The 23,218-nt window shown below is 32.6% G+C and overlaps 2 protein-coding genes across 6 annotated transcripts; one reads left to right on the top strand and one right to left on the bottom strand.

The window, feature by feature from the left end:
• The first annotated feature begins 480 nt into the window (after positions 1-480).
• On the top strand, positions 481-14,235 carry LOC114168455 (phosphatidylinositol deacylase). 5 transcript variants are annotated; one of them, XM_028053275.2, is made up of 19 exons: positions 481-733; positions 1,069-1,501; positions 2,150-2,398; positions 4,482-4,672; positions 4,757-4,928; positions 5,723-5,860; positions 5,940-6,129; positions 6,569-6,714; positions 7,183-7,359; positions 7,505-7,615; positions 8,247-8,366; positions 8,775-8,931; positions 9,754-9,917; positions 10,094-10,180; positions 10,464-10,792; positions 11,027-11,108; positions 11,384-11,523; positions 12,890-13,166; positions 13,655-14,235. In XM_028053275.2, exons 2-19 carry the CDS (start codon positions 1,211-1,213, stop codon positions 13,985-13,987), a joined length of 3,354 nt encoding a protein of 1,117 aa, XP_027909076.1. In that variant the 5' UTR covers positions 481-733; positions 1,069-1,210; the 3' UTR covers positions 13,988-14,235. The 5 variants fall into 5 exon arrangements, with proteins under 5 accessions (XP_027909076.1, XP_027909077.1, XP_027909078.1 ...); XM_028053276.2 differs by having other exon boundaries at positions 508-733; positions 1,074-1,501; XM_028053277.2 differs by having other exon boundaries at positions 508-1,501; positions 12,893-13,166.
• Positions 14,236-16,273: 2,038 nt separating this feature from the next.
• On the bottom strand, positions 16,274-18,409 carry LOC114170077 (scarecrow-like protein 3). The gene is given in 2 exon segments (XM_028055558.2): positions 16,274-17,939; positions 17,942-18,409. Coding segments are annotated over 2 exon segments (1,434 nt in total). The 5' UTR covers positions 17,988-18,409; the 3' UTR covers positions 16,274-16,551.
• Between the last annotated feature and the right edge of the window lie 4,809 nt (positions 18,410-23,218).

The following is a 23,218-nucleotide window of genomic DNA, read 5'->3' as shown; positions in this document are numbered from 1 at the left end:
TGTTTATGTATTGTAGCATATTTTAGTCATTATTTAAGTTATTTTTTTTTTGAATTTTTTATAAAGAAAATAACAATTAAATTTATTTTATTTGTTGTAATTATAAAAGATTTTAATTTATTGTTAAATTTATTTTAAAGTTGAAAAACTTATTTATTTTTATGTGATGAAATATAAGATTTATTAACATGTAAAATTATTACTTATTACTTTATCTAAATTTAAAATTTGTATTTTGATTAACTCAATTATTATATATTATTTAAATTGTTTTACAATAAAATATATTTTACTAAAAAGAATATACAAACAACTTAAATATATTATTATTTAAATTTACAAAAATATAATTTTTATTCTAAATTTTAATTATATTTTTATAACAAAAAATATTTTGTTTAATCCATGCATTTCACTGTTAAAATACGGGGCAACTAACACACCTGTTGACGACAAATAACAATATTAGCTAGAAAACATAATTAACGGGGTCTCCTCATTATATATCCATGAAAACTGTCGGGGTCTCTGGTGAGAAATAGATCCGACTTTGAATAAGAACATGCCGTAGGAGTTGTGGACGGAGGCGTGAACTTCACTGTGTACTCTGTCACACTCAGATTGTGACGCGCGCTCTTCTTGTTTCTTTTGTCGTCGTAACTTGCACTAACAAACTTTAAAATAAATTTCTGTTGCACATCTTCACCTTCTTACGCTCTCCTTCGTCTGTTGGGTAACCCTTCTCTCTCTGTTTCCCTCCATCTCTCTATATGTATATATTTGACTTCTCTTCTCTTCCGTGGTAGCGCGGCTCCACGGGATGTGTTTCAGATCTACTTATCGATATTGGAGTTTGCTCTCTTTATTGATATTTTAATATTGCTCTGATTTATGTTTGATGCTTTGGATTATATTATGTTATTCAATTGTGTTTCTGTTGAATTGTGAATCTCCGTCTTATTTGTCGAAAGCGATCTATCTATGTTTTGAGATTGAAGCTGTTCAATCTATGCTTATGTGAATTCTGAGTTGGAGCAGCGATCTGATTCAATCGATTGCGTGGTTTAGTTTAGGTGTTTGATGTTGTTCTGTGTTCGGGTAGCTTGAAGTTCTATTTCAACCAGGGCACTACTATTGTTTGAGTTAGAGAGTTGGTTGAAGTGAATTTTGCAGTGATTTGAAGACTGTGGAGTAGAAGCTTCATTTGAAAATGCCAGGTTTTAGAGCGAAAATTAGGATTGGAATTTTGATTATTGTGGTAGTAGGGATTTGTCTCGCAGCTTTATATGGTTTGCTGAAGCCTATTTCGAATGGATGTATAATGACCTACATGTATCCGACTTATATTCCTATTTCATCTTCGGAAAGCGTTTCTCCTGCCAAGTATGGCTTGTACTTGTACCACGAGGGATGGAAAAAGATAGATTTTAAGGAGCATCTTAAGAAGCTTAGTGGTGTGCCCGTGCTTTTCATCCCAGGCAATGGTGGCAGCTTCAAACAGGTAAGGTCCTATTTCTTTTTGTTCTGAATTAGGCAAAGTTGGTTTGGTTTATGGATACTCGTTTATTTTTGGTTAAACTATTTCAACATGTTAAATAAATATTGGATTATATTGTGTAAAAATGAAGAATGGGAAATATTAATATGTTATTGTTGGGCTTGAGTAGTTTTAATGCTGGGGTATTTGGGAGTAAGTTGATTTAGTTCTTGTAGATCGATTTGAGAGTTGTTAATGTAGTTATGTAGTATGATGACATGTAAATCTGCATATCTAGTTTGCTTTTCTCAAAGTTTGAGGTATGCTCACTTGTTGGCCAAGGTTTCTGATTCGAATCTAGATTCTATGGTAACTCGATTCTCAGTTGCATATCTAGATTCTGATTTGTGAAATTCCTTTGGGTAGGGAATGTTGTTTCTTTTCATTTGTGAAATTGAAATCAAGGAAAAAAGAATAAAATGAATAAAAGATAGAAAATACGGCATAGATTCCTTACGATTTAGGAAACTAACTTTAAAGTTGATAATGATTTTTGGTTCAGTTATTTCTGTCAACATTTTTTTTTTTTAAATTTCATGACTTTTTGTATTATTGTCCCCCAAAATTTTATATTTCTATTGACATTTTCTGTTAGTTGTATCCACTTTGTAGGTGCGGTCATTGGCAGCTGAATCTGATAGGGCATATCAGAATGGTCCCCTAGAGCGTACATTCTACCGCGAGGCAACCCTAAGAGCTGAAGAAGGAGGTGTAGATATAAATTTATCTGGTTTTCAATTACCCAGCCAGTATACCAGCAGGCTGGACTGGTTTGCTGTTGATCTTGAAGGTGAACATTCTGCCATGGATGGTGCCATTCTTGAAGAGCACACTGAATATGTTGTACGTGCTATACATAAGGTATCACTTTTATTATTTTTAGTTTATACCAAAGTGATGCAAATGAATATTGGATGAATACAACCTGGTTGTCATCTTAAAACTCTTGAGATGGTTTATTGGTAGTCTGTAGATCGCCAATCTGTTTTGAATTGAACTTGTTATCATTGTTATGGGCTTGGCCGGTTCACACTAATGGTATTAATAATCTCAATAAACTGATAATTTGTTTCTTATTATTGATTATCAACATCATTAAAATCCAATGAACTAAGTGACTTGTTAGAATGACAGTTAAACCTTCAGCTCTGCTAATGTTGAGTCTTGCTTTGTCTTAGTGCTAGTAATATTATTATTTCTACTTTTAGACCATGTTATGGTAGGGAATAAACTAGTTTGTTTTGTTTGATGCTTTTGAATGACATTGTTCTCTGTTTTCAAGTCGTTCAACCTAGACTTTTGGTTTAGTGTTATCTCATGAATGTTGTGACTTGTTAGAATAATATAGTTAAACCCTTAGCACTGCAAATGTTTATGAAGTTTTTCTATGCATCAGCGCCAGTAAACTTTATTTATTTGTTCTACTTTTTAACCATCTTGACCATGTGTGTAAAAATAAGCAATTTCAAGTATTAATTTTGGAAGGGGAAACAAACAAAGGAGAATAGAGAGTTCTTCAAGATTCAGAGGATATAGACTACAAAGATTTACAGTTATCCATGTATACATTTCGGGGTTAATGACAAAAAGGAGAGATCCCCAACTTCAAGTGCTTTCTCCCCATGAAGAGAAGGGAACCGACCTCCCCAAGTGAGAGGCATTCTCTTTGCTTACCTGTTTTTCTTAGTGGACACAAAATTCAAATTCAATTCTTCTTAACCCTCAGTCTGATGACATGTGGTGGTTGACTGACTCACTAAGTACCCTCATTTCCTACCCTTAAGTCATCCTTTTACAGATCATGATGTATCAGAAGTTTTCTAAAGGAAATGGTCCAGTTAAATTGATTTCCAGCTTCTATTGTTCAAGTTAGGGACAATAATTTTCTTAGCCTTGTTTGGATAGACCTGATTCGCTTAGCCGACATGAAACTTTGATTCAATTTTGCTTATCGTCCTCAGCTCGATGGTGAAATTGAAATTATAAACAAATGAGTAGAAACTTAAATTAAAATTATAAAAGAAAGTTAACAAATTAACACTTGAAAGAATATTCATCTGGACTTGAAGATGAACCTTTTAAAAGCACAAGATAAGATGAAAATGTTTGCTGATAAACATAGGCAAGAAGTGCTCTTTGCGATTAGAGATTGGGTATATCTAAAATTACAACCCAACATACTGTAATCCTTGGCAGAGAAAAGGAACGAGAGGTTGAGTCCCTGATTTGTTGGCCCTTATGAGATTACCATGAAGGTGGGACAGGTTACTTACTATCAACCATGATTACCTGCAGAAAGCAGAGTCCACCCAGTTTTTCTTGTATCACTTGTACCCAACCTCTGCCTTTGATACTATCAGCTGGAGCTACAAGTTGTACCTATAAAAGAAGTAATAGCAGAAGGAGCTGAAGTTCTAGTGGAATGGAACTTCTACCTGGCTTTGAAGCTACTTGGGAATCATCTGATACTAATGAAAAATTTTCAGCACTTTCTTCTTGAGGACAAGGTGAAACTTGTGGTGGGAAGGAAAGGGATTTGGGCCCAAAAAGCCCCATGTCCACTAATGTGTAAAGTCAGTTGTATAGAAGAATATGGATGAGGAGAAAATGGGGGGAGGAGGGAGGGCAGGAACGGGCAGATATGTTTTGGTTGTAAGAGATCAGGTTTTTTAATTCCTGAGACATTCTTGTATCTGTTACTGCAGTTGGGTTATTTATTTCCTAACTGAGTGTATGTAATAAAAATTCATTCTTTATTCTTATACTTTCTTTTATAATCAATCCATTCCTTGCATTATCTTTTGTTTTCGTGTTCTTTACCGTAGACAGTTCTGTGTTATGAACTAGTTGGTGCTGTCTCTAGCATTGTATGAACTATGTTCCTTGAAACAGGTAATTATTGAAAATTGTCACTCTGTTCAATGCTTATGATCTGGCCATGCAGATTTTGGACCAATATAAAGTATCTTATGATACTCGAACAAGAGAAGGTGCTGTGGTTTCGGGGAGTTTGCCAAAAAGTGTGATATTGGTTGGTCATTCAATGGGAGGTTTTGTTGCTAGGGCGGCTGTTATCCACCCTCATCTCAGGAAATCAGCAGTTGAAACTGTTCTTACACTTTCAACCCCACATCAGTATGTTTAATTCCTATTATTGTTTTCTTGTTATATTTCTATGTGCTGCTTAAATGTTTGATGGGATACATGTATTTTATTCAGATCACCTCCTGTGGCATTGCAGCCATCGTTGGGTTATTACTTTGCACGTGTAAATTCCAAATGGAGAGAAGGATACAAGGTTCAAACCACTAACACGGGGCGTTATGTGTCTGATCCAGTACTCTCTAATGTTGTAGTTGTATCTATTTCTGGTGCCTACAACGATTACCAGGTAATGCCAATGGTTTTCATTTTCCCCCTAGAGGCAGTAGATTTTTCATCAATGAATGATATTTGATAGCAAAAGGGGCCTTATTTGTCTTCGCTTCAGAAGATTATTTGCCCTATGATTGTTAACAATTTCCAGATTGTTGGTACCAGCCCCCTTACTATCTCTATTTAAGGGCATTCTTAACTAGTATCTTCTTTTAGTATTATTAAATTTCCATTTTATGTAATGATATGAATGGAGTATACAAATTAAATACTATAAATCTATTTATACGGTCGTCTAGTATTTAATAATATAGAATATGTATCTCTATATAGATAAATCTAATTTTTAATTAATAGGAACTTACTTTTTTCTTAAAAAAGTAAATCAAAATATTTGATAGAATGAGAATTTCAATTCAATTATATAGATATATAGAAAAAAACCATATATAATAATAGAAATGTAATAATATAAATGGGAATTCTTGATAAAAATGAATAGTAATAGAAAATATTTTATTTGGGAGGCAATAGACAATATCTATTATATAAATTTCTTTTTAATTATCCCAATTAGAATATCAGGCCCATCTCTATACAAATAGAATGGCATATCAAGTACAATGAAAACGTGGGTATATAGAAATGAACTTTCTTAAATTTTGTTGGTGTTAAGGAAATCGATCTTTTATCATCACACGATAGAACTTCAAGTTGTACTGTCTTATGCAATCACATTTATTAAACAACTGTTAAATATTATGAACCTTCACATTATATGGTTTATTTTTTGTTCTTTCTTTTCTTCAGGTACGGTCAAAATTAACATCACTTGACAATATTGTGCCCCCAACCCATGGCTTCATGATCAGTAGTACAGCCATGAAAAATGTGTGGTTGTCTATGGAACATCAAGCTATTTTATGGTGTAATCAATTGGTTGTCCAAGTAAGTTGGTCTCTTTTTTGTGAAGAACATAAACTTGTTTCTCCTTTATGGGATTCTTATCGTTTTTATTCTTATCTAGGTATCGCATACGCTACTTAGTTTGATAGATTCTCGAACAGGCCAACCATTTGCAGATACTGAAAAGAGACTTGCAGTTTTTGCAAGAATGCTGCGTAGTGGAATATCACATTATTTTGACTGGATGATGCAGTTACCCTGTTATAAACAACCAATAAACATTCCTGTTCAAAATACAAAAGATGTTACTGGTACATGTTGTTGCTAATTTTATTATCCCATGATTGTTGTATTTAGTTTATCTGAAAATTCTGTTGACAAGCTTTCTGGAATCATCTAATATTCATTCCAGTTCTATTTTATGGACATATAACTGTTGAAACTTTTGCTTATAATACAAAGATAAATTATGCTTTATGGACAAAGAAGATAGTTTTTTCCTTTTTTATTACCAACCATCTTGATTTATACTGGTAAAAACTGTTACAATATACTTGGCATTATGATTTTTCCATAACTGATGGAATATACAAATATTTTTGAAAAATGATTTTGCATTGCTTAGGAAATTCAATACTTATGTCACGTGGTGGTCTTTGTTTAATTGGATTAAATTTTTCCATGTCAATTTGGAAATAAAAATGCCACATTTGTTCAAAATTTTGTATTCAAATTTTATTGTGGCTACAGGATCTCCGCTACATAGGCTGATTGCTTGTCCTGCCAATGTTCATTGGAATGATGGGGGCCTTGATAGAGACCTATACATTCAGATAAATGAGGTGACTGTATTAGCAATGGATGGTCGCAGGCGGTGGTTGGACATACAAAAATTGGTATTTGTTTCTTGTTTCTTTGATACAATATCCAAAGTATTTGACATACATAGGTAAAGTTCTGTTGAAATCATAGGGATTTAGGGTGAGAAGGAGGAAAAGAGAAAACGAACATTGAATAATAGAAATAAGTATTAATATATGTTGTGCAATAATTTGTTAGAAAAGGAAAAAACAGTCATCCCTACTTATATAAATCCTAGGCTCCCAATTCTTTTCGAACTAGGCAATAAATCTTGGGATATGTTGAAACTATGAATGGCCCTTTTCCAAACCTTGAAATGGTTGAGAATAATGGGCTTGTCACCTTGTAGATTTGCTGTGTGGTCTTGTGCTTGAGAGTTTCTACTTTGGCAAAAATGTCCATGACAATTTGAACTTTTGCTCTCAGAGTTTTATAGCCTCATCATTGATAGCAATTGCTTTTGGAATGGTGCAATTGCTTAATCATTTAATCTGGATGTGTAGGGTTTAAATGGAAAAAGTCATTTTGTACTTGTGACCAATCTAGAGCCTTGTTCTGGAATTAGGCTTCATTTGTGGCCTGAAAAGGGGAAATCTGCTACTACTTTACCTCTCAATGATAGGGTTGTTGAAGTAACAGCAAAGATTATGCGCATTCCCTCAGGTCCAGCACCACGTCAGGTACATTATGCCTCTTTCCGGACTACCTGTCTTGTTTGGATTATCTTTATACTACCTTACTATTGTTGAGTTCCTTAAGATAATATGAGGAAGATGCTTAATTAGTTTGGCCACTTATTATATTTAATCTGCAATAATATAACAGCTTGAACCTGGCAGTCAGACTGAGCAAGCTCCTCCATCTGCTGTATTTTGGTTGGGTCCGGAAGATATGCATGGCTTCAGATTTCTTACAATATCAGTTGCACCTCGTCCGGTACAACTTTTAGTTTTGAATGATTTCTTTTTAGATATTAAGAAATTCATATCTTTCTGAGATGTATTCCGAAATATTTTTATGTATTTGATTTTTTTCTTCCCTTGGACCTTTCTGTTCTGCTTGATTAGGAGTTTGAGATTGAATGTTTTTTCATTTTAAAGTTTCCATGGGAAAGCCTATACTTGCTTTACATTTGGTCTTACATTATCTTTCATAAAATTAGAAAGTTGATTTTCATCTGGATGGGTGGATTGTGTGTTAAACTAAATATTGTTTATCTTTTTTCTAATCTTAAAAATTCTTATGTAAGTGTACTTTTGTGTGGCCATACTAATTATGATGACTAAAGATGGAATACTACCGAAAAAAAGAGCTTAAGAGAGTAATTATCTCTCAGCTTATCTTTTTTATTCATAGAAGAAACTTACATCAGGAATATCTATGTAATTAATACTAATAAGTAAACAGCTTATAGGTATAAAGGTTTTCCAATTAAACTACTAACTACCTATATTTAATTCTTATTCTAACAGGAATAATAAAATCAGTTTGCATATAAATAGGATTTAGTTTTTGTAGTTAATAATGTGTTCCATATTTGCTTGTGAAACTACAATGTGGTTCACAGAGTATTTCAGGAAGACCCCCGCCAGCAGCATCCATGGCAGTTGGACAGTTCTTTAATCCCAAGGAGGGCAGTCAAGAATTGTCTCCATGGTTTATGCTTCAATCTTCCTATTCTCAAAAGGTTGTTATTTTTGTGGAATGTGCCGACCTATAAACCCTACACTGTAATTTACTTTTATTTACTGATATGAATTTATTTCTTGAGTTTCTTTTCATTGCAGTGCCTGTTGTTACATCAGAAGTTGTTCTAATTCTGAAGCAGTTTGTAGTATATAGACCTTATATAAAGCTTACTTTGATGCTTACATGTAATGCTGCAACTATTATTAGGATGTTCCTTTTTGTCTTATTAGGTTATATATAACATAATAAAAAAGATATACTTGTATAAAACTTCATTAGAAATCAAGTGAAATTATGCTGTTCGGTGCTAACATAGGGTCTCAATTTTCAGCAACTTGCAAGTGAATGGAACAATTTTTTCTTCTTTAGTGGGCAAAAACATAACATTGATAGGTTGTTTATGCAGGATTTGGTTTTGGAGGAAGCTCATCCGCTAGCTGTCAAATTATCATTTGGCATTAGTGTGGGGCTTCTACCTGTTACTCTGTCTTTGAAAACTGTCAGCTGTGGAATCAGAAACTCTGGACTTCCAGAAGAGGAAGCTGGGGACATTGAAAGTAGTAGTAAGAATCCTAATCAAATACCAAATAAACTATCGTTTAAGGATTTTACTTTTGGTGATAGTTTTTTCTGTGGTGTGCCTGTTTTCCAACTTCATATGGCATCGTGGTGTATTGAAATGTATTTTGTATGTAGTGAAAAGTTCAGCAAGTATCAAAAAGACATCTGAAAAGTAGACGAATGATTTATTACATTGACCCTAAAGGGATTGTAGTTAGTATTGTTTGTGGATTTGGGCTTGTGTTTCTAATAGTTACATTAGTTTAGTACCAGACCTGAGTCCCACATTGAAAGTATGGGATTTTGCTATGGAGTTTATGAGGTCTTGGATTCTCTTACTGCAACAATTAACTTTTGTGGTGTGATTTTCTCAATGTTCTTACTACTGATGTGATTATTAGCATAAATTGAGGTTATGAAATTGTTGTAAATAACATATTGTCATATTGTTATGATAGAAAATATTCTCAACATTTGAAAATGTGGGAAATCTCCAAAAGTTTACAATGTTACCAAATGATATGATGTAATTTATCTTTAATGACAACAATTGGGCTTGAACATGGCTTTCTTTTATCATAACTATTTTTTCATCTTATTCTTTGATGATATACACAAAGAAGTTTGAAAATGCGGGAAATCTCCAGAGGTTTACAATGTTACCAAAAGATATGATGTAATTTATCTTTAATGACATGAGTTGGGCATGAACTTGGCTTTCTTTTATGCATAAAGTTGAATGCATTCTAAATTTGTGATGAGTATTTTTCTGCTGTTTTTACTGTTTTCTTTTCAGCTTAGATAACTATAGCTGGGTATTTCAGGGCTCTGCAAATTGCGCTGTTTCCCACCTGTTGCACTTGCGTGGGATGATACATCTGGTCTTCATATATATCCAAATCTCAATAGTGAGATAATTGTTGTTGATTCCTCCCCAGCATATTGGAGTTCAACCCAGCAATCTGAAAAAACCATTGTTCTTTTGCTGGTATGAATCACCTAATGCATAAAATTCAACTGTTTCCCCCTTAAATTCTTAAACAAATAAAGCATTGGAGTTATTTTCATGCCAAACTGCCAAATTCTACAACTATCTAGAATTCTGGCAGTGGGAGGTATTATGACAATTCTTTTAATTCTTTTAATTTCTCCACTATGCTATAGGTTGACCCACATTGTTCTTATAAGAGTAGCATTTCAATTTCTGTCAGTGCTGCTGCAAGTAGGCTTCTACTATTGTATAGTCCAAAGGTAAATGAACTTCTTTATGCCTGATTTTGTAGCCTTCTATCTTGCATTTTATTTATTTATTTATTTGGATTACCTATAGTCTCATGCCTTTGAAAAACAAATAGAGTTATATTTCCATGAGAAGTTTTTTATTGTTATCCTCTTTTGTACAATTTACTAATTTAGTGTTTTCAATTATTTCACAATGGTAAATTGTTGTATGGTCTATTATCTTTATATCCATCAACTTAATATAAGGATTCCATTAATGTAAAATAATTTTGTTTATTGGCTGTTCATGCAGATAGTTGGTTTCTCTGTTGCTGTTGTTTTCTTTGCTCTAATGCGGCAAGCATATTCATGGGATCTTGATATGAGAATACCATCAATGCTGACTGCTTTGGAATCAAATTTGACACTAATATCACATTTGTTTCCCCTAGCCATTCTACCCATTTTCTTTTCCTTATTCCTTTCACTGCTGATGTCTCAGCCACTTCCTCCATTTGCTAGCTTCATTGGCATCTCTCTTATTTGTTATATCTTTGCCAACGGATTCATAGCCATTATAATTCTGATTACTCACTTGGTATTCTTTGTGGCTGCTGTTACACACATCTTCATCAAGACAAGGTTAGGTGACTGATTGATGTATGCCACTTATCACCCTAAATTTTGCTCAATATGTGTGCTAATGTAAAGAAGGGCAGCCTTGATAAATTGGAATTTGGATAGTAAATCACATTTCTTGTGGATATCTGTTAATCTATATTTATTTTCTTATCTCTACCAATAGAAATTTTAGACCGATAATCAACAACATAAATGCTAATTGTGTCTACGTTTTTATTGATAAATATGTTGCAGGTGGCAAATGTGGGAACGGAATTTTAGCTTTTTTTCTCTTCGTTGGTTTGTTAATCATTCGTCTCGCTTCTTTTCTCTGAAGGTAAAGTACAACGTTATATTTCCTTTGATTGACAAACCAAGTATGTTGTATTTGGCTTTCTTATCCACATTTTGTAGTCCTACTGGTCTAGTATATTTCCAAATTTCATTTTTTATTTTCATGAGTTAATTCTGTGGGGGAAGGGGGTAGTAGAACAGAGGTGGGAGGTAGTCAAGGACGGTGGTTATGCTATAAGTAATTTTTTTATCTTCAGTTTTCGTTTGTACTTCAAGTCAGCTTATTTACCTTTGAATCTTGGTACTTACATTAAACAGGTGGTTAGGGTTCTAAGATCCAATCCAGTACTTGTTATGGCACTTACTGCAATGGTCTTGGCAAGCTTGGTTCATCCATCTTTTGGTCTCCTCATACTTCTCCTCTCTCACTTTCTCTGTTGTCACAATGCATTATGCAGGTATATATATCTACATCTATTCCATTACTGCAGACATAAGTTGATTTAATGTTCTTCCAATTAGTTTTAACAAATGATGTGTCAGTGTGTGAATTTTTCATGGTATGTTTTGATACATGCATGCATGCTTATTGTGGAGAGGGTTCTGGTTCAGAGAAGTTGTCTTATTTCCTTTCTGTTTTCAACATGACTAAACTGTTGTTCTGCAATATTGGTTCTAATATGTTTTTATGTCCTTTTGGATTGGGAATAGGGTTATCAAAAGGGGTTTGTTGATCCACTCTACCTGCCCAAATGGGTTGGGTTGCGCATTACAACATACTTGACTCAGGTTGGATGGGTTGATCAATTCAACCAACCAGCCTTTTGGTTTTATTTTTCAAACTACATTGAACCTATGCATTTTTGTATGATACTTAAGTATTTTCTTAATTTACTTGTTTTATAACTCTTAAACTATAGGAAAGAGAGAGGCATTGAGAAGAAACCATGTGTTTTTGAGAAACAGAAACACTTTATTTACATTGAGAAAACTAGATCAATATAATTAATAGAGGATATTTGATATTCTTGAATAATAAATATATGATATGCCGTTCCTAATATTACATATATAATCTAGATATTTTTTGTTATACAGGATCTTTATTTTTATAAGACTTAAATACTTTTTTGGTCTCTATTTTTGTTGTGTTTGTTCAATTTGGTCCTCTAATTTGGATGGTCAATTAGGTCTTAATTTTTGTCAATTTGGTCCTTTTTTTTTAATGGTATTTAAATTATAATATGTCACGTGTCAGTTCTTGGTTTTTTTTCTCATTACTCAGAACCATTCAACAACCAAAACCCTTCATATTTTGCCCTTTGCAAGACAGTCAACTTGCTCTTATCAATGAATCATTACCCAAGCGTTGAGGAACTCACACCTTCAAATTATAGCTACTAAAGGGGGTGAACCAAGCATCTACATAATCCATTGAGCATCCAATATTACTTGATCTGGGTCTTAGGCACCCTATGATACCCAAGTTATCACATTGAGAACAGAAAAGGGTGTTGTATAATGTATTTGGGCTAGGGGGGTGGGAGGTGAGTAGGATGACAAAAGCACCATTGTTGGGATGCTATCAACTACATTGCTACTATACACTAGAAATCTAGTATTTAATGAGCTACATAGAAGATTAAAAACAACCAGATTTTTAATTGGTAATTAGTCAAGGAGATTACTATTTTATAACCCAAATGGTGGTATTGATGAACCCACAACTGTCATCATCCTAGTATGATTCTTTTTAGGCCTTAGGCCCATCCTATCATGACGTGTTTGACTCTTTGAGACTGATTTTTGTTTTTGTTTATGTAGCAGTTTCCTGACAGCATCTTGTGGCAGCCATGAACAAATTACCGAAAATTTGGATTGTAACAGTGAAGATTATACGGGGTCTGAAAAGAAGAATTTCAAATTTGATGGTAGTTTTAAGCGGACATTCCCTTCAGAAGACAACTTGTCAAACAGTCCTGATTCATCAAGAAGTTTTGGTGACGCACAATTAGATTTATTTCACCATCGCCATGGCTTGTTGATATTGCATCTTGTTGCAACGATGATGTTTGCTCCATCCGTTGTTGCTTGGTTCCAGGTAGACGATATATAACAATTATTGTCATATAAGCAGTTTAAACATATTCTGTCATGCAATCACTTTTCTTGGGAAAATAGGAAAGGGAAAGGGGAATTTGATTGATTGAATTCCCACAACATAATTTTTCTCCTGATTTTGTTTCTCCCTGATGAAGACCGTGACTTACAAAATCTTACCCATTATTTTACGTGATTTTGTTTCTCCCTTACGCAGTTGAAGAAATAGGTTTGGGTTTCTGCTTTCTTGTTGTCTTCCAATGGATCTTTCTTTCCTCTCGAGGCCTTTTCACTTTCACAATAGTGAACTTTTCTGTTAAATGTGCACCTTGTATGTTCTCATCACTTAGGGTGTGGATAAGAAATAAATCAGTGCAGTTAACATTGAAGTTGAACTTATGTTGAAGATGTAAATTTTTACTAGGTCACTGCTTGAACGAAAATGCACTAATATTCTCTTATTTACCTACAAATTATTAATTTTTGCAGAGACTAGCATTGGGTGAGAGCCTTCCATGGTTCCTGGATGTAGTGCTTTGCATTGGCGTCATACTTCATGGCATCTGCAACTCGAAGCCCGAGTTCAATTCCTTCTTCGTGTCCTTTGCTGGGTTCCCCATCCGAAACGTTAGACTCTATTTTATGTATCTTATAGCTGGATACTGGTCCTATTTTTCTGGTCTTACTTTGGCTCCCTACAGAGTGTTTTATGCTATGAGTGCTGTGGGGGCCATTTCCTTCGGTTTAAGAATGTCGCGTAGCTGGAACGCCGAAAAGAGAGAGGTTACTTATAGCAGCCGGAAGCATTCTCACAGGCATTGAAAATTTCCACAACTTTCTTAGAACCAGACAGTGGAGTGCCACGTGTATTTTTTGTAAAATGTGTAATTGTTTCGATGATTGTTAAAGTAGGTCATTGCTGTTAGAACTGTTGTAACATTTAGATGGATAGTTTTAGCGTCTTTTCCATGTGCCGAGGCTGGTTTTGCGGCTGTTGTATCATTGTTTCACGAGGATATTTTGCAATTTTGTCTGAATGTGAGGAATCTAAAGTGTTTCATTCTATTTTAGTGAACTTGTGTCCTAATCTTACAAGAAGATAAACACATTGAAGTTGAATCTAAGTTGATTACACAAGTAATTCACCTTCAGACTGTGTATATTTTTGTTTTTCCTTTTAAAAGTCAAATGTATGTTTTTCTTTCCTTTTGGTAAAAATAGGAAGGAATGACAGAGGGATGATTTTTTAGATGGCAAAGGAGAAATAAAAAGGATGATTTGATGTGCTATTTATAATTTTAGTTATCTTTTTTTAATTATATATTTTTATTATGATAAAAAGGAGTGCAAAATTAAATAAAAACATCAAATTTACTTGATAAAAAGTTGTGTATTGATAAGTTGGGCCATTGAATGACAGTCTTTTGTCCCAAACACTTGAATGAAAGCAAAGCTTCTATGTCATCCTGGTGGGTAGGTTTACTTGTGGGCCCATGTTCTTCTCATACATCACCAGTTTCACCCCATCAAGGGCCCATAACCCTTTGTTTTTTCATAGAAAAATTGGAAAAAAAAATATAAAAATGTTAGAAAAACTTAAAATGGCATGTCTCTACTTCTAAACATGCCAATGCTTGTTTAATTTTAGAATTTAATGGTTTCATTGTTTCCTCAGAAAAAAAAAAGCTTTTTATAGGATGGTTAAAAATGGACAGAAGATAATATACTATGGTGCAACACTATTATGTTAGAAACATATACATCAAAAATATGATGTTATATCAATTTTTATATTAATTTTTAAGATTAAATATGTTTCTAATCTTTAAATTTGAATATAAAATTAAAATTTATTATTGTCACAAACTTTGATATATTTTATTTCTTAATTTTTTTTAAAAAAAAAGTAGATATAATCTTCCTACTTCAATGACAGAAACTTTCTTTTTTTTCATGTCAAACAGTGTCACCGATTAATATTTGAAGTGATACGCATCAAATGATGTAAATGTTAGTCTGAAATGTTCTTTAACACATCAAAATAATGTAATTCGGTTAAAAAGACCATTTTTTTTCATTTTTAAAAATTAAAAACCAAACAATATCAAAATTTGAAACATGAATAAATTTGAAATTCACGTCAAACAACATATTTATCACTATTTTTTATAACAGTGTGATTCCCGCTGAAAAAAATCACGACATGCCTAATCCTGATGAATAAATTCTGACGCCAAATTCACGCAAGAATTATCACCAATCGAAAAGGCAAAGTTCCTCTAACAGGGTTGAGATGCCCGACAGCTTTATCAAAGCCTTAGAGAATCTCAACCATCGAAAATGTCGGAATGTATTGTCAAAAACAGTTGCAAAAAGATGAAGGGTGTGAGCGCAAGAGGATTCTTGGTTCCTCCTCACAAAAGTCTGATAAGAGATTTTACCTTTATTATTATTATTGACAACCTCTGACAACACAAATGTTTCAAAAAAAAGTGTCTTGTTTGGTCAACAACAAAAACTAGAGCACACCCCAATTATTTATATATTGTTCGTGAATTGATTACAAGCCCCAATTCTCCAAAAGCCACCACACCAACCAAAAAAGCAAAAACATAAGAAAAGATGACATGGTGAAGTGATGTTTTTATTTTGGGGTGAGTGTTTTTGGGATGCATCGCATCGTGCTAAAGTCAAAAGCTTCGAGGCCAATGGACTCATCTGTCACCACTACACCAAAAATATCCAACCACAAACAATTCTCCAATCTTTCAAACATGACATTTAGCATTCGTCACCATGACCAAAGCACAAAGAAAGTTGTGTGTGTGTGTGTGTTAGTGTGTGAAAGTATGGTACATAATAGGAATGAACCATCTAATTTCTTGAGCACCCTTATATGGAAGTGCTTTTTCAGGACTCATCCAAATCCACTAAAAGCCAAAGTCACAACATTCGCTGAAAGAGAACCGACACATGTCCTAGAATTTTGAATGTTAACTTATTCTAAACAAGTGGCTGAAGAAAAACATATTTTATATATATATATATATATATATATATATATATGTAATATAATAAGCTTGCTAGATACAAGTTAGGGTACAGGAATTCATAGAAAAAATGATCAGCAGTAAAAAATAAAATAAAATCAAACCATAAACAACCACGTTTAAATGTTTAAATCCTCTGTTCTTTTGTTATTCTGTCCTTCTACCCTTTCTCTATCTCTTCCCAAGTTTCTTTCTTGATGGGGTTTTACCAGGCAATGAATAAAGAGTATCTCTAAAAACCGATCTTGAAGAATTGTCATTACCAAAGGATAAAACACTCTCATGCAATGAAAAGATGAAAAAAAAAAAGGTCACTAATTTACCCCTTCAACTCTCTTACTTCCTAGATCTCCAAGCTGATATTGAAAACATTGGTCGATCCTGCCAGCAGATTAATACACAGCCATTTTCATCTCTCATTCTGTATCCTTCACAGCCATAGCTCTGGATGAACCTCCTTGCTTGCAACATACCATAGTAGCTCAAAGGAACATTACCAAACCCAGCTTGGTCAAATCTCTGAAACCACTTTTCAAGCTTTTCATGTCTCTCCTTTCTTTCAGGCCCTTCACATGCAATGATGTTCTTTATTTCCTCCCCAAAAATCATCTTCTCCACCCTTAATCTCTCCAACGAGGTTCTAGAGACTGTGGATTCCAAACAATCAAACAATGCTGCATAAGAATATAGTGCTTCAAGTAGCCTATCCATCAGAGTTGGACCATTATGGTTACAGTCTTGCTCTGTCACAGCCATGACCTTTGGTGATAAACCCCATAAGGCATTGAGAAAACTCTCCATGTTCATTGAATTGGAAGGTGTTAAAGATGCCGGTGATGACGAGGTTGAGTCAGGACTTGGGGTGTAGCCATTCACCATGTCTTTCTCAAGCATATCACCCAATGTGGTTTGGCTCAGTGGGAGAACTCTTTGCAGGTGAAATCCGTTTGAGCCTTTTAACAGACGAGGCGATTTTCTCCGCAAGGCTTCATCATCAAAGGCCAAAAGGGAATGTAATTGGAGTATGGAACTTATTGCTAGTGCCTCACCAGTTTTCACTCGAAGTTTGTCAAAATCGAGATTTTCTAGTTTGCTGACTACAGGGTTGAATTGGAATGGTATATCCAATTTTTCTGCTTCTTCAGTTAGTCTATGAGCTACCTGATCCAGAATCTCCTTTTTCTGATGAATCCCAGTGATTCTCAAATGAGGAGGGCCTTCTGGTCGAGCACTCAAAACTTGGATGAGAGCAATCCACTGAGCAGCTTCAGCAGCATTGAGATCAATTATGTGAATCACTTTCTCCCCCTCCATTGCCTCAATGATGGCCTGATTTGTGAGAACATATGCCACTTTCAAGAAAGGGAAAAGCTCAAAGAAGAGCTTCTGAACAAGAATTTCTTCAGACAGCATAGTTACTTTAGTCGAGTTGAGGGCTCTGTGGATCCCAGGCCATGTTTTCAGAATCCGATCTGCAAGTGATTCCATGAAATACGCCGCGATTCGCTGCATAGTATCCCCATCAGGGGGGGAAGCAAGCAGGGAAATCTGCTCAAGTGTGGTGTTTGCATTTTCAAGATTACCAGCAGCTACATGATTTGCACAAGTGAGCAACAAATGGATCAAGTACAAACCCCTTTCCTCGGATTTCATATCTCTAAGCAAGAGATTGTTGGGAGAACCTAAGCTAGGTGAAAGTGACATCATGGAGAAGAGTTGCAGGGTGAAGAACTCACAGAAGACGAACCTTCTTCTTGCCACACAAATCCCATGCAACAATAATAACAACAATCTTAGGAATTTGCAAAGACTGAAAAGAGACAGAATGTAGTCACACACAAAAAAAAATGAAAAAACTACTAGACAAGAAAACACTCTTCAAAATTTCGGATTCATTCAGATACAAAATCACAGGTTTTACAACACATGGACCAAGTACTAAGAAACTAATGAATGAAGACAGAATAAGAAAGAAAGAACAAATTCAAAGCAAAGCAGGACAAGCAAAAAGGAGAAAAGGATTTGTGCATAAGAACCTGCACATCACATCCCAAGTTCAAACTTTGATCACAAGTTTAACAACCCTCAAGCTTTATTCTCAGTTTTATAAACTTAAAAACCGAAAGGTCCAACATTTTTCTACCAATTCAGCAAAAGGAAGGAGAAAAACATGGAAGCAGTAACAGGGAGAAGAGAGAACCTACTCAAACCAGGTCAGCAACAAAGGAACGCATTGCAGCTAGAAAAACGCTTATCCCTTGGAGGGTTTTGAAATTGAAGAACAATCCAGACGAACCCCCTAGAAAAATCCAAAACTTGCCTCTCGAAACACTGAAAAAACCAGAACCATAATGGGTTGGTTGTTCTGCTTTCTTTGGGAGTGAGTTTCAATGTTTGGACCCTTCTTCTGGTTTCAGCTACTTGTTCATGACTACGTTGTCGACAATGCGTGAAGGGTCCCTTTTGTCTTTATTGTTTTGTTGTCCTTCACACCTCAGTGCTGTGTGGAATTTCTGACTCTTGGAAATTTCTCTATCTTCCTGTAAAGGCTAAACATACAGTTACATTTTATTTTTTTATTTCTTTTTAGCTTCAAAAAACAACCATTTTAATGTGCCGTTTCTAGTTTACTAAAACATTTCAATTCACACTAATTTTAAATTAATTATTCTAAATATCAACAAATTTACGAATCTTATCTATAATTACCCCAGCATTGCATAGATTCTTTTATTCTATTATATGCATAAAACTCTTTTAGCTTTATTTTTGTAGATAGAAGTAGGGACAGAATAAGTGATTACAAAGACCAACCTTCTCCAAATTTGGATCAAAGGTTTATTTAATGGTATCCATTAATCTTACGTAATTTAAAAGTTTAGGAATTGAGATTAATAGTTAAAAATTTTCATTACTTTTAAAATATTTTTAGAGTAATTAAACTATCACATAATTTTTAATTCTAAAATAGATTATACTTTTGAATAAGATAATTAATTTTAAAGACGTTATATTTATTAGAAAATTAATGTTAATTCAGAGTTTATAAATTTAAGTTTTTTATTTTCATTTTTTTCTAAAGCTCAACGTAACATAAGAAGAAAAGGTTTTGGCTTCTATTTGCCGTTGTTTTTTCTAATTTCAACAGACACGACATTTTATTCCTGGGAAGAGAAAGATATTGTAATTTTTTTTTTAAATCACATTATAATTTATTCTAATTGTGCATATTTGTTCTGTTTACTTAATTTAAGGAAAAAATTTTAAAAATTTAAGACAGTTTCATCTCGATTAAAAATAAGCAAAATAAATAATATATAAAAAATAAACGCATCGTAAAGTCTTCTTTATAAACAAATGTTTAATTTTTTATATAATTTTATTCATAACTCACTAATTCGAAACATTTTAGAAGTTCATTGCTAAACCTACATCTACAAAAATAATAAAATTGTACGAAACATTTCAGTTACAAACATGAGTAATAACTAATTTCACAACAAAATGTTTGGTGACCAAAGATGAGAGAGGTAAAAGTTGGTGTAAAAATGGTTTTGTGTCTCTAGAAAGCATGTGAGAGAGAAGGAAAAAAAAAGTTGAAGTTTAATGTGGTTGTGTTTGTGTTGAAGCTTAGGTGGGTAGGGAATGAAAGAGTTATAATATTCCGAAAGGGTACATAAAAACAAACATGCCTTGACAAAGACAAACAACGTTACCCCTCGGTTTTGGTCGCGAGTGGTTTTGGTCGCGAGTGGGATGAGTGTGCGAGAGAGTGAGAGTTCCTAACATACTTCCAAACCAAATTTTTGTTTTATTTCGAAAAGCAATGACTATACAATTGGATTATCTTCTGCTATTACGACAAACACACAACCACCTTCAACAAAACTCCAAAACCAGATTCAACTTTTATCTCTATTTCTCCATTCTTTTTCGGAATTCCCAATTTGCCAAAACTCACATACTATCTCATCAAAATCTTCTATGCCCTTTCGTCGCATGCTTTTTTATACCTCTTTTAGATTTTTTCTTCTCCTTTTCGTTTCTTCCATTATTTCCTTACACTTTCGTTTTTTTTCTAGTTTCTTTTGTTTACTGCCTTATTTTTTAATTCGGACTTTTGTACTAAAATTGATTGTTGGTGTTTCTGAGGAGGATCCCATTTGTAATTTCAGATGCTAACTTTTGCAGGCAAAAGAACAAATATAATATTGCGTGTAAAAGTTACCTATGGGATTTTGGAGTATTCTTTAATTAATTTTTGGTGAAAGCAAATTTGGTTTCATGACAATTTAGGTTGTGTTTGGTAAAGGAAAATAAAATAAATAAAAATTGTTTGATCAAAGGTAAATTAAAAAAGAAAAGGAAGTTATTTTTAAAGATGATTTAATTTTAAAAGAGAAATTAATGTCATTATAAGTTTTACCACAAACAACAAAATAAAAAAATATTAATACTATAAGTTGTATTTTATAATACAACTTATTAAAAAATTAATAATACTTAAGATGTTGTATCTAAAGAAACAAAATATTTTATTATTTTTTAAAACTTAAAATATCGACTAAAAAATATATAATTTTTTCCGTATTCTATTATCAACCGAAACATTAGATACTTTAAATAAATAGATTTTATACCATTAAGATGTGAATAAGACGTAAAACTAAATTAAATTCATCATAAGTTTACATTAATATGTTTATTTATTATATAAAAAATTGTGAGAATCAACTTTCTAATGTTTAAGCAAACATGCAAAGTACTTTTGACTAAAATGTCTGTATAAAGAGTGATGGTTAGGCATAATTTATTTTAAAATTGAGAACATGAAGAATCAAATTCAACAGAAAAGAACCGGAGAGAAGAGAGAAGTGGTCATAGGAAGAAATGGAGTGTGCAGAGTGTCTTAAATAGAAAGTGATAGAAAAAAAAAAGTACAGTTCAGTTGTTAACATCTCATAAATGAAATTAGGTTAAAAATAATTTAATAAAAAATATATTATTAGAAATTTGAAGACCAATCCAATGATATAAATATAAATTAATAAAGATGATAAATAAAAATATAAACAAATGAAAGGGATTTATGAGTAATTAAAAATAAATTAAATGATGTTAATTAATAAAATAAATAAAGAGAATAAGGTCCAATAATACACCTAACAATCATGGCTATAATTAAATATTTGAAATAATAAAACTATAAATTTTACGTTACAGTCAAATTCAACTTAACTTTTTATTATTATTATTATTATTATTATTATTTTCATTTTCTCTTTCTACCTTTTTTTTCTTATTTTACACGTAAGTCAATTTTTATTTATTTTAATTACAAATAATAATTACTTGCAAGACTGTTTTTAATTGATTAATTTCAATTTTTTATAAATATTTATTATTTTAACAAAATAAAAAATATTATTTATATAATTCATAAAAAAAATATTATAAATTTTGAGATCTTACCGTCACATATCACACATTTAACGTACTTTTATTTTTATGAAAATGTAACTAATGCTATTTGTGTTAGTTTGAATATTTATCATAATCTATAGTTTGAATTAAAATTGTGCATTACTGTCACTCAAATTATTAACTTATCCCAATGCAATTCTTCCTATATTTCATGCAATATACATTGGCAAAAAGCAAAATTAGAATAGTCAATATATTACATTCTATCAATTTTTATATAGAGACAAAATAAAGGTATGCAATCCTCTATTAATGACCTGATATAGTAGTACATGTGCCAAAATCACACAAACATTCAAGTATGAAAATGATACAAGATACCAAACACACTTTGACCTAATATGTTTGGCTAAAAGGAAAAAGATATATATACTTCTATGTTTAAAAAACACTTGGTTGTTTTTAAGGTTGAATTAATTGATATTTATTATTGTATCATTAGTACTTATATGTAATGTAATTATATAATGTAACCTACTATGCTTCCAATAGAGTAAGATAACAAGAAGTGGCTTAAAAAAATAATAATAAATAAAAATAATAGAAGAGGCCATTTAAAAAGGTCCTAACTTCCCCACCATCATTAAGGAAAAGACAAAAGATGAAACAGGGCAAAACAACTCCGTAGCTTGTAAGAAGGGACATGGAAATAAATGTTGAAGAATTCTTATAAGATTTCAGTGTTTTAGTAACAGTGTTAAAAAATTAAGTAAAATCCACTAATTACTACTGATAAACTAATTTAAAAATAAAAAATCCAGCAACATACTAATTTGTTATAAGTAATGATACTCAAATATAAGAAGAAGAAAAAAAACAAAATATTGACACGGGTTAAACAATTGGATTAACATTCAACTTGTTTTAAACAAAATTCCAAACATGTCACAAGTGTGAATTAGACAATATTAACCCATAAAAAAAATATTTATAACTAATTAATTCGTGAAACCAGTTAGATGATTAACTTAAGGGCTAGATTGTATTTGTTTGCAGGAAATAAGTATTTCCAAGAGAGGAGAGATAAGTTTAAAAGAGTATATACAACTTGTTTTTAAATTGGAACAATTAATTTTTATATATAGCATTCTACTAATAAAATAACAAATAACACTCTTATGAAACACATAAAATCTGATTAGGTGAGTTTAAGTATAAACCAATACGTTAATATGTAGTAATGTGAGACCCATCGATCCGTATAAGCCAGTCCCGTATTTTGTTCGTCTTCCGTTCAAAATGCAAGCTAAAAAGTTTGATCCATTCCTCACAAGTTCAGGTCCGCGGCCTGTTTATATTTTAAAAAAAATTTATGATAAAATTTTTAATGTTCAATAAATTGAAAAACTTTTAACACATTTAAAAATATAAAACACTTGTCTTTTCTACTCATAAAAGAATTTGAAATATTCATACAAAAATTCAAAAGAAAAAATTCAATATACACAAATAGAAGTTTTTTTTTTTTATCCGAACCACGGGCCTATCTGTGCAAGCAACAAACCAACCCGTGCAAGCC

Source organism: Vigna unguiculata, chromosome 11, assembly GCF_037176805.1.
Source record: "Vigna unguiculata cultivar grain cowpea cultivar isolate G323 ecotype 2 chromosome 11, ASM3717680v1, whole genome shotgun sequence".
Classification (NCBI taxonomy): Eukaryota; Viridiplantae; Streptophyta; class Magnoliopsida; order Fabales; family Fabaceae; genus Vigna; species Vigna unguiculata.
The sequence above is the reverse complement of the archived record's forward strand: the minus strand, read 5'-3'. Positions and strand labels throughout refer to the sequence as shown.